We start from the raw sequence: 12698 nt of genomic DNA, 5'->3' as shown, positions 1-12698 counted from the left end.
GTGGCGGGACGAGATAGGATTGCATCAGATCAGAAATTGAAACTGCCCCTCCTAACTTGCACGGATTATTTTTCTGTATTTCCATCATCAAATACAACAAATATAAAGCTACTGGGAATATTACAACCACCTAAAATACTTTACCAAAAAGACGGACTTTTTGAGAACCGTCCATTGCCCCTATCATTTTTTAATTGAACAATACAAAAACTATTATACAGGGTGCGGCAAAAGAAAGATATTTTTGCCAGTGAGAGCCTCCCTCTCCTCTTCTCCTGCAAGAAGAGGCCCTCGGAATGCATCTACTACCTGCCTATGTCCCCCTTACCTCTCCAGGATTCCTCCTCCCTAATTATGCTCCCACTCTGCCCCCCACCATACTGGTCAGAATTAGCAAAGTGCATTTTAATGGCTTTCACGGGATCGGAAACACTTGTGCATGGTCCCCCAACAAGAACTCCCCTTCCCACTACATTCATTCCAACCACCCCCCTTCCCTGTGGCTGTAAACTCGACACTGCTTCAAACCCAGTTCGTCTATGCACCTCAGAGAATATATCTTGCCTCTGTTTCATATCTACTGTGAATGGCTGCACTTTCGCACCCTCTCGACTCCTATACACCTGATAATCAGCCACTCCATTGCTGCTACTTATTTCCCTCATTCCATTGCTGCTACTTATTTCCCTCGATGGAAAAACTGGCAACACACCATTCACATTTCGTTCATTACTCTTAACAACTGACTGCGAAGGTGGCAGCGGCTCTATCTTGGGAGATGGCGCAGGATAACTGGCAAAAGCAGTAGGATATTTGGCCAACAAGAACGCAGAATCAGTAAAAGATGAGAATCCAGCTTGTATTTTATTCCTATCCCAAAAGCGACTCATCGGCTCAACCAGATAATTATTACCATCAATCTTCAGGAGAGCTGAACTCCCATCAACATTGGGGATGCCAGAAATTTTTAAATTAGACAAGCTGCTGCTTGACTTTGGATTATTCACCCCCTTTTCCTCGTTCTCACGGGTACTAGAATTTGACTTCTGTGTGGAAGCTGTTTTACTAAGTATCTGGCCAAAAAGTTTTACGTCACCATTCCTGCATGGTTTATCTGCATCTGACAAACTTCGTGAACGAGCTCTTGAATGGTCACTAGTTTGCTCTCTCTTTTGGGACAGAAGTGGAAGTTCAGCCACTGAGCTGAGAGGTTTTGAACTGCTGCATTTCTGAAGAAAGCAATCCTGTGTCATGCATCGAGTGGAGATACTCCTCTCTGACTGTGAAAGGTTTTGAATTTCAGAAAGGTTTCTACAACTAACATCACCATTCATCTCTTTCTTCTTTGAAATCTGCAATGGATAGCCCCTTAAAATCTGGGAGGATTCAACGTGATCAAATATAGCATGACCTGGCAGATGCTGGTGAACAGGTTTCAGAGAATGCTTGTCCCTGTTCCCATGAAAATCAAGTGTTGATGACAACCTAGTATCACATGAGATGGCAGCAGAATCTTGGGACACAGAAGTTGCAGTAGTAGGAGAATTCTGTTGAGGCAAAGAGACATGAGGTTTTTCCATATATTCTGACTCCAATGAAATCTGCTGCTGGTATTCAGGTTTGAGAGTGAAACCAGAACAAGAACCATCAGCAGCCTGGAGAGAAGCATTTCCTGTTGTATTTGAATCTTGTATTGAGCATTGCAAGCCACTTGTATCTGCATTGCATTTCTCATCTTGTCCATTCAAACTACTTTCTGGCAATTCTTGCCTCTCTAATTCATTTTCGAATCCCTCAGAAGCAACAGCTCTATTCTCCACCAAAGCATCTGAAAATGGACCAGAGTCGACTGCTTCTTCAACAGAAACTGGTTCCACAATCGGAATACCCTGTTCAATCACTTGATCTCCTCCAATCTCGTTATGGGCCAAGACAACTGCAGTCTTCTCAGAATGCACCAAGTCAGACTGGTTTTTAACACCATCCATAATATTATTTTCAGCATGAACAACTAGCTCAGGCCTATCCTCTGTCTGACCTGCACCAGGAACCAAAGTGTCTACAGCCTCAACAACTTCTTGTCCCATATATTCCATCCCATTGTTTTCCTGTAACCTGTTTAAGTCAGATTGCAAGTTCACAATCTTAGCAGGATCAGAATCATGGTTCATGTTGACATTGGACAAGGGCAAGTCCTCTTCAAGTCTACAGCCAGACTTATTGCAACAGATGGCTGAGCCAATCTCGCCAGTCTCTACAACACAAGCATCTTCAGTGTCACTTCCACCTCCATTAGCATCATCACTTACAGGTGCTACATTTCTAGGCCCAGGATGCATCAAATCTAGTCCAAGGCACTTTCGGGCCTTACTAAAGAAAACTTTGCATTGGTCCCGTGATCTTGTTCTCACACAACGTGAAATCATCACAAAATCCTTACCATAAGATGACACCGCCTGTATGAAGATAGACTTCTCCTCATCTGTCCAATCAGAAGGATCCATCTCCCCACAGCTCTCATCGGAACAAGTCTCATCATCGACATCCTGTGTAACATCAGGTGTCAAAGGCCGCTTTATCAAAGAGTCCACTTTTTGACACTTCCATTCCCGAAAGCTTTCTCCAGGGTCAACAGAACTTGTGATGCAAGAACTCATTGCCTCCGATGACAGGGACCCACATATACCAGCTAAAACATCAGCAGCAACTGTTTCTCTCTCATTCGCAAGAATATCAAGACTGCCAGACCTTTCTAAAATGCCATCATCACCCCATAATGTTTTGGACTCACTGTAGCCACCCAAAAACACTCTTCCAGCATTTGACTGTCGATTCCTCGTATGATCGTCAGCACAAGCTGCCATCATTGAAGCTGCACCCAACATATCAAGCGAAGCAGCATTCATCTCACGATTCCACTTTTTCCCTGTCAGCAGATAGGTATTGGTAGAGGACTTCGCTTGCTTACTACAATCCTGCTTCTTTGTTTTCTCAAAACAATCAGATTTGTGATTTTTGTAGTAGAACTCCACACAATCTGCGGTTGTCTTGTGGTCAAGAAAAGAAGCAATCTTCCTGAAATCTTTCCCAAAAATGGTTAATTTTTCCATGAAAATCGCTTTCTCTTCAGATGTCCATGGATTGATCATCGCCCGTTCTTTCTCAACAGCACAAGGATCTTCAACTAATCCATTACTAGAGATAAACCTTGAGACTATCTTTTCCTTCTTGTCTAAAATTAAGGCTGGCATTTTCAAAGCGCTCCTGTAAATTTTGACTTGGGAATCTGAAAGTAGCTTGCTTGTAAAATTGATTATCTCTGTTGTCGGGACCAGGCTCAGATTTCCTGCTGCAAGGAAATAAAAAGAAAAGATCAGAAACTTATCATTTAAATAAATAAAAAATCAGCAACAGAAACTCAAACCATTTTCATTCTCTCTTTTTTTTCATTTTGTTTTGGGAGGCATGGGGGGAGTAAATTGTGGAGGCCAACATAACATGAAATTCAACAAAGGACTTATTGACTTCAAAGATTGATCAAAACAGCCTAGCATTCAAACTCATTATTGTAAATATAAATAACATGACCACACAAGAAAGATTGCAGCTAGCACAAACATCCTTCGTGTCTAAAAGGAGGCGATTTAGATTGACCCCAAAATACGGAGGTATAATAAAAACTGCGAGAAGATCAAGGCATTGTGTTTTTCACCCCACATCAAATGGCATCAACTTTAATGAAAGACCATTCCAACTTCAGAGATGACTGACCAAAACCAGATAGCATCAATGCATTTTGACAAATTCAAAATTAGGAGATTGCTCCCAAACCTCAGTGACATCAGATGCTGCAACCGCTAACATACTTAATATCCTACTGCACCTGCCTGATCAGATTCCAGTTTGCTAAAATCCATAGAGATCACAGCTAAGCCCTCTTGCACCATAAAACACTTCACTCAGAGAAAAAGTCCCATGTGGAGTTTGAATCAGCTTTATACAGCCTGCCTATGTCGGTGCAGTTTCAAACATGCACTACAAAATGCATATGCAATATCAAACAAGGAACCTCACTAATTGCAATCTGAATATTTTTTTCAAGGGTTCTACAGTATACCCCTATCATGTCCCATAAAGACAGATGAAGACTTTCATGGCATTGAAAAATAAAGCAATTCATTATTTTCTGCACTTGCTCATGCTGGCAGGGATGTCTTGACGGTAAGTCATCAAAAAGCCAGTTCAACTAATACAGAGTACTTCAGGTTCACAATAGGCTCATGGTCAGGACATTCTCCAAAAACATTAAGATCCATCAAAATTGGAAATATATAAATTAGGATCTCCATATTAAAAGATGTCAAATTATAAACAACACACTCAAAATAAGCCAGGTATACTTCTTTTAAGGCTACGTTTGGATTGGGCTGAAACCCAGAACGTCTGCGTCTGCGTTTTTCCTTCTTTTTTTTTTTTTTTTCACGCGTTTGTGAGACTTACGGCTACTGTTCATGTACTGTTCAATGAACAGTAGCCGCAAAGTTTGACTTTTTTTAGCTCATTAGTGCACATCGTGTACTGTTCACAGATCTACAAATTTCACTTTTCAGCAACTTTTTCATTAAAAATGGGTCCCACGGTACTATTCACACATTTAAAAATTATTTTGCTACAGTGTTTTTCAGTTTTCAGTTTTCAGCTCTATCCAAACGGACCCTAAATGCAATTTCTGACAAATATCACTGCAAAGGCAGAACGGTTTCAACGTGATACAAGATTTGAACCATAGGCCACCATAATATAATAATCATCATACTCCTTGAATTGAAAAATAAATAAATAGGCTGTCACTTGATGCACCAAAATTTCTTATGATATTTTTCCTCATCCAGTCTGCCTATCAATATATATCCTTGTACAGTTAGTCGTTATGTCTCACTCTAGGGCTCTAGGCATATTGAATCTAGGGTCCATTTGGTTGCGAGGATGGAGAAGTAAAAGGATAGAAATTGTTTTTTTTTTTTTTTGGTTGAAAAGAAAAATGGGAGGATAAAAAATAATTTCACGCAAATTGAATAGATGAACACAGCATTTATTATATTATATTACTTCTTTACCTGTTCATTTTATATAAAAAGAATGTAATTGCTGACTTAAATACATGACTTATTATAAAAATAAACAACTCACTGAAAAAAAATCTCCCAATCATACTCTTTGTTGACTATTTTTTTTAAAAAAAAATTCTTGTAATAGGTGTCAAAGAAACATGAAAATAAAATAAAAGGCAAAATAGTAATTTCCACAGAACAAACGTTCTCTCCAAATTTTCCTCCCAATTTGGGAGAATGGTCTTTGGTGGGCCCAGGTGGAAAATTTCCACCCACCCCTTTTTCCAACCTCCCTTATTTCCACCACACCAAAAAAAGGGAAAACTCCTTTTTTCCCTCCTCTCTTTTCCATCCCCCCCTCTTTTCCACCCAACCAAACAGACCCTAGAGTACTCGCAACTCTTCCCACTATCCAAGACTCATGCTTTGCAGGAAATTGGCTAAGATTAGGTCCTCTCTACCACTATAAACAATGTTCTTGGTCTCTCAGCACTCCTTTAAACTCTTCATTCTAAAAGTGATGTCAAAGGTCATGACCTAGCCCAACCCTTCACCACATGAGCCAAGTCAGGATCTGCATCTTGGCACTTTAAGTCGCCAACTAGGAAAAAAATCAAAGATTGATTCTTAAAGCTGTCAATATTTGGCCTTCTGTGTCAATTTTATTGCAGTACCTGACTATGGATTTATAAGTTGTACCACAATACTCTGATCAGCCAGTAACTTCTTCCTATGGTTTACTGGCCACAATTAAATAGAATCAATTATCTTTCATTAGTCCAATATAATGAGGTAGTGCCAAGACAAAAATGTGTACTGTAAGGGAAGGAAGCCGAGCAGAGCAATCTTAAACCCAGGGCAAACTTCATAAATTAGAGGAAAAATTATATTTTATATAGTACATATAAGGTAAAAACAAAAGAGGGGGGTAATAACCTAGAAGTACTGGTAATATTTTGCACTATTAAGTCTAGAATATTAATTTGAAAGAGCTGGAAGTATGAAAAAGTAAACAATATCATTTTTTTTGCTATTCTTTTGTATACATCCTGTATACAAGGATAGTGTTGTTTTTGGACTTTTTTAATGAATTTTATATTACTTGCCTTTATCTATTTTATTTATATAGATAAAGGCAAGTAATATGAGATAAGAAATGAAAAATGAATGCAGGTAAACACTTATACAACTAGTCAATGTGCTTGAAATAATAAGCCTCTCTCCTATAGAAAGAAATTTAAGAATACTACAAAAAAATAATTTGCCTTCACATATAATGCATCCTTGAAGTAGTTCAGGACATTAAAACTACAGAAATTTCAAGAAGGATGAGAGTCATGACATTAATCAGTGGATATAGGTTCTCCCTTGGGGGCAAAATTATGAGTGCCAGATAATCCACCATTATTTGTCGAATGTAAAAAAATTTCACAAGATAAATCCACCACTTGTCAGGTGTAAAAACAATCATTTACCACAAAACATGAAAACATAAATATGAACAAGAGATACCACACATAATAAGTCAGTCAACACAACAATTAGTGACAGGAGGATATGACATAGCAAATACACCAATCAATAATAAATATATTGAAATATTAATAAATCATGCAATTATATTCCTATTATATATTTAAAAATTTGCATTCTACCAACATGTAATTTATAAAACTAAAAATTCATGGATCAGGTCAATATTCCACGTTTCCTGGTATCAAAGTTCAGCATTCAAATTCCAAAATATATATATATAACTACTGAAATTTTATATGTAGCAAAACGAATTAAATTTAAGAGAAATTGAAGCCAATTCTACGGAAATGCTATCAACACCAATATCCCACCAGGATGGAACAGAATTGATTGCTCTAAAAGCTATACTACATTACAGACTAAAGTGAATTTTGTGTGCTTCATTTCATGACCAGAAAAGCAAATTCAGAAAACAAAAATTAGATGCTAAAATTTTCTTACCAGGAGAAGAAAAACGAGAGCGAATGGAAGACCGATGCTTCTGATTCCCATTGTGTGTTGTCCGCAAGCTCAACTCAGATTTCTTCTGAGATTTTGGACGGTGTTTCCTTACAGAAAGTAATCGCATATCTTCCCTCCAAAGGTGCTGAAACGCTTTAAACTTGAGGGTAATAGCCCGCTCCTTAAATCTTAAAAACTGCTTCCTCCTTGCAAATTTTTCTTTGATTAAAGAAGAATCCTGACAGGAAGAGAATTTGGCAGCTTGAAAAATATCGGTCATACATTGATCATTGGGCAATAGCCTTTTGAACACTTCAGATGCTCTACTTGCACATTCTCTGTTGGAAGCCAATATTAAATCACATAAGGCCTCTTCTCCATCAGTATGTGGGCTCACCTCATTGGAAACAAGAGCACCAGTGTTATCCCAACCTGAACTAGGCACAGAGCATTTCACATCCACATCCACAGAGCATTTCACATCCACATCTCCAGACTGAAATTGAATTGCATCCAAATTACCTGAAGAATCACCATGTTCCACCTTATCAGGTGAAGAGACTACTTTCACCAAAGAAAGAGGTTCCACAAACTTGGATGTTGCAGTTCCTGGACTATCCATATCATCATCCTTAAGAGCTGCATGAACTTCTTCCGAGGCACCATTACAAAGAGGCATCTTCTCCGCAACTGTATCCCCAAAAGAAACAACATGCAATTGTGCAGGTCTAGGAATCAAACAGGAGACAGCATCCTGCTCATTGCAGGGTTTTGCATTGTTCTCCACTGGCAAAGAACTGGATGCAGCTGGACGAGGGTCAACACTTTCAGATTCAGACTTCAATGACTTAAGTTCATTTTCAAGTAAATCAATTTCAGACTCAGTCAACTCCAGCGCCTTTGAAATTTCACCTTTATATATTAGTAACTTATTGATAGCAGTGCCCCTCTCATAACTTGAATCCACTGAACTTTGATCGTCGGGTTGCAACAATTCAACAAGTGAAGACCCCAAATTAGATATTGAGTTTGTATCTAACTTCTCTAAATTAAAAGGAAAACCTTCAAGATGATTTTGAGAAACAGGACTAGGTGAAACACATAAGTTACTAATATCATTATCAATATTTGCTGCCTTGCCAAAAGATTTATCCTCCACACCTGTTACATTGATTGGCAAAACTTAGATTAGAAGAGGTGTGGAAAAATGGCATATGAGATGCTTATTCACAAGGGAAAATAGCAATAATAGGCAAGTATTTTTGACAACCCGATATTCCTTTTCTGTCATGTAATAAGAAAAGGCTTTGTAAAAATAAAATTTCTTCAAATGGCCCTCAGAGTATATAATAGGCCACTTCAGCATTTAATTCATAGATAATATATAGTATGTAAGCAGTGTGCGTATTACATGCAATTCAGATTCTCAAGGAAAGCCCAATCTTGTCTTGTGTCACATGCCCCACAACTTTTTCACAATCAATACAAAAAAAATGTCAAAATGCATGAAAATACTTTGTACCACCAACAGCTGCCAATCATCATCCACTCCCCACAATGTCTCATTAATCTTTGGTCCTGATTATTTATTTTGGATCTAAATCCCAATAATCAAGATTATGGAGTCCAAATAAGCTTAACTTTAACCCAAAAAAATAAAATCCATCTTAAGGATCACAAAAGAGGAGGCACTATTGAAGGCATGACCAAAACTTCCATTCTCCATGGTGACAACACCTCCATGGCCTAACGTCCATCTACCAAGCCCATCTCCATCTCAATCTCTACCCCCAAATGTTCTTACAATTTTTGAGTGTGAATTAAAAATTCTTTATTTTTTATTTAATGAATATGATAGTAATTCAATCCTATGGCGTCTACTCCATGATGATCGCTCTTTATCATTAGACACCAATTAGTTTTTGGTATAGGCAGAGATTGAACCTCTAATCTCTTATTAGACAATAAGAGACTTTACCCGTTGAAAAAACTGAAACCTACATGTGAATTAAAAATTCAATTCATATCAATAAAAATATGTATTGCTCATAGAGGATTAAAACAGCCTCAGGACAGTTATAGAACTGGTATGAGGAAGTAAGGATCTTGACAGCTGGTTTAGTTGTGGTTATGGCACCCAATGTCACTTCCAATTTAATCTCTCTCAACTTTTAATTTCTTCGGTTACTCTTTCTCCAAATAAATAACATCCAAACTTCTGACACAAATGCAAGGACTAAAATTTGCCTGCCTTAGCAACCAAAAGATAAATAGCAAAATATGCATAAAGTACCATTGATCTTTCAAAAGAAAAAAACCTTGGTAACATACAATGAACCATTGCTAGCATCTTTAGGATTGGCAAAAAATGGGTAAAAGTGCCCCTCAGAAAGAATGGGATGTGACCCAACTCTATTGAACTTCCATCTCAAAATAAAACCATAAAATAAACAAACAAAATTATACCTAGGTTCAACTGATTATTGTAATAGATAACACCAACAGAATATTACAGTTCAATTTAACTTCACAGATCTTATTATTATTTCATTCCCCATGTTGTGCAGGCCACAATGTGCTCCTTACAACAAAGAATTGCCCCATGTTATTTCAGTTACTTCTATGCCTATGCTCCTCTAGAGCAAATCAAAGTATTATCATTAACAACTTATAAACAACAGAGATATTAGTGATTCAAAGAGGCTTCCATGGGAGATTTCTCCTTATATGTAGTATAGACGAAAAAAAATAGAGTTGCCACTCGGAAATAACTTACAAAGCCATTAAAAAAAAACATGAACCTACCTGGTGAGGAGCTGCACGCAACAGACGATGGAGTTGCAGGTGATGCACAATCTGAAAAACCTGTCACTCTGGGGCTTTTTTCAGCCATGTTTGAAACAAAAGAATGGATGGGTTCCGTATTACTAGTAGAAATGAGAGCCCCATCTTTGTTCACACTAACATCAGGGCCTTCAACTTTCTTTTTCTCATACTTTGCCAGTCCCTCACCCCATCCAAGTCGCGGCTTCTTCTTAGAGGTGGCCTCTTCAAACGGTGCAGCAGATGTCACACAAGCCGCAGCGTCCCCTGAAGGGGACTGAATAGGAGTCGCATTTTTATGCTGTACATCGGCCTTCGTTTCATTGGAATCCACACCCCCCATGCTCTTCGAGCTACTTGAATGGCTAAAACCTGAACCCCGTGAAGACAAGCTTCCAGAGCGGCTCCACTTAAGTGTCTTCCAATCCGAGCCCAGTGAGTTCTCTCTATCATATCTCTGTCCTGTGCCCAACCCATTGACACCAGTCATCTTATCAGGTTGGTCTTTCAAGTGAAGCCGATCCCACGTATTCACAAAGTCGGAGTTAGGGTGAGACGAACATGTTATCATATCATCCACTGACCTCAGATCATTATTACTCGCATCAACCAGCCTCCCGGGCGTATTTGGAGACCCAATGCCACTTTCCCAGGTATGGCCTTTCCAATCTCTCTGATTAAATCTGTTTTCCCTACTGCTCCTGCCATATTTTCCATCTCCACGCGAAAACAACAGCCTGCAACCCTCATCTTCCAGCATCTTGTCACCCGACCGAGAAGGCACATACCCATGTCCAGATTCTTCGGTATACATGTGCCAACCACCCTGCTTACCATGACCTTCATAAAGTAATTTAACAAAAAAAGACAAAATCCAAATATATCAACACAAGCAACGTATATATTCTTACCAAAAAGAAGCGTATATATATTCTAGCCCAAAAAAATATATATATAATTATCCCAGAAAAAAAAAATTCCCCAAAAATCCTAATTCTTCAGAATCATAACGCCCGGATCTTCAATAAACCAAATAATCAAAAGCTAATCATAGATCTACCCAAACCCAAAAAATATATATAAAACTAACAAAAATAAAGTTTCAGACTCCCAAATCAGATATGTGATGAAGATGACCCCAAAAAAACCCCCCAAAAGTTACAAAATATACATATTCTAGATGAAGAAAACCCTAAATTTAGGTATTCTAAATGGGGGAAATTGAAGAGAGAACCAAAAAAAGGGCCAAAAATTAAGAAGAAGAAAAGAGGGAAAAACCGACCTGTTGGTCTGCGAAACTCGGCGGATCCTCCACGATAGAACTCACGCGATCCGTGATAGGACGAGTCCCCCCTCCATCTCGCGGCGGACCCTAGCGACTCCGACGACCTATCGTGCTTCCTCTCCTTCCGATCACTAGACAATGGCTCCGGCGGCATGAAAACCAACCCAATCGCATGGGCAGCCACAACTAACCCTCAAACCAAACCGATAATTTCACACGCCACAAAACACCAACCCAACCCCCTAGGGTTTCTCACACAGAACCAGATCGTACACACCGCCAAAACCAGAGCTAGAGCACCTTCAAATTCCTAGGGCTTTTTTATCCTCCGCAACAACAACAGAAATCGAACCCCAAACTCTACAGCGCTTTGAAGTTTGAACCACCGCAAATAGATAAAAGAGATAAATAGGAAGAAAAAAAAAACCTAGCCGCAAAGCAAAAAAAGCAAAGCGGCGAGAGAGAGAGAGAGAGAGAGAGAGAGAGAAATCTATATATTCTAGGGCTTGTGAAGAAGATCGAAGGAAGTACCTAGTGGGAGAGTGATAGCCACTGATTCTGGTTCTCTTCTCCCAGTGCTTGAGAAGTTTCTCTCTCTGTTTCTTGGCTGGTGGAAAACGAAAATCTGCATCTAGAGCGAGAAAGTTTTTTAGAACGTGAGCCGATAAGGGACAAAGAGAGCCCAGAGGGATAGAGAGAGAAAGGAAAAAGAAGGAGAGAGAAAATTGCTGCCCGGATCTCAACGCCCCTTTTGAATTCCATTTCAACCTAATTTCGCGTCCGCTATCAATAAATTACTACAATTTTCTTTTTTTTCTTTTTTTTTTTAATTTGGTCCCAAATTGTTTGCTTTTTCAATTTAACATCCCCAAATTTTGAAAACTTTTATTTTAAAACCTCCAATGGCCAATGGGTCTAGGCAACACAACCTCAGCATGAATTTCAAAAAAAAAAAAAAAATCAGGAAAATTTATTTTTAAATCACTTTTCTTTTGTAAAATTCCTTATTGAAAAGCTATACATGGACGAAAATAAGACAATAATGGTTGTTCTAAGAGCAATGACGGTTCAATGGATGAGCCAAATAGACAATCGCCTAAGGCCCCCAATGAAAAAAGACTCCTAAATTTTTACTAATAGAGATATTCCTGTACCAATAGAAATATTAATTAAGCTATAAATATTCATCAATAAATAAAAAATTGTTGTTTTTTATCAAAAAAAACCAGTTAAAGAAAAATATTTTCATTGGATAGGTCAATCATTTAATCTCTCATACATAAATGTTAAAAAAACTCATTAATCTTACACTAGTAAATAAATTTATACTCACGTTCTATTTAGAAATATCAAATATTTAACTTTATTAAAAATTTCGATCATAATTTGTTAGTATTTGGTTACTTCGTTTAATAAATAGTGTTTATTTTAGTTGTATAGTCATTGAATAATGCGATGAGTTCGTTTTAATTTGTAATTTTTTTCTAAAAATATAGATTTTA

At 38.2% G+C, this 12698-nt stretch overlaps 1 protein-coding gene across 4 annotated transcripts; it reads right to left on the bottom strand.

Moving 5' to 3' along the window:
- Positions 1–32: 32 nt before the first annotated feature.
- On the bottom strand, positions 33–11912 carry LOC126697294 (uncharacterized). Of its 4 annotated transcripts, XM_050394222.1 has the most exons (5): positions 11728–11910; positions 11194–11564; positions 9894–10751; positions 7089–8249; positions 33–3349 (listed from the first exon to the last, which is right to left on the bottom strand). In XM_050394222.1, exons 2-5 carry the CDS (start codon positions 11348–11350, stop codon positions 306–308), a joined length of 5220 nt encoding a protein of 1739 aa, XP_050250179.1. In that variant the 5' UTR covers positions 11351–11564; positions 11728–11910; the 3' UTR covers positions 33–305. The 4 variants fall into 4 exon arrangements, with proteins under 4 accessions (XP_050250179.1, XP_050250180.1, XP_050250178.1 ...); XM_050394223.1 differs by having other exon boundaries at positions 33–3346; positions 11194–11912; XM_050394221.1 differs by having other exon boundaries at positions 11194–11910.
- Between the last annotated feature and the right edge of the window lie 786 nt (positions 11913–12698).

This window comes from Quercus robur, chromosome 8, assembly GCF_932294415.1.
Source record: "Quercus robur chromosome 8, dhQueRobu3.1, whole genome shotgun sequence".
Lineage (NCBI taxonomy): Eukaryota > Viridiplantae > Streptophyta > Magnoliopsida > Fagales > Fagaceae > Quercus > Quercus robur.
Note: the sequence above shows the minus strand (reverse complement) of the source record. Positions and strands in the feature narration are given on the sequence as shown.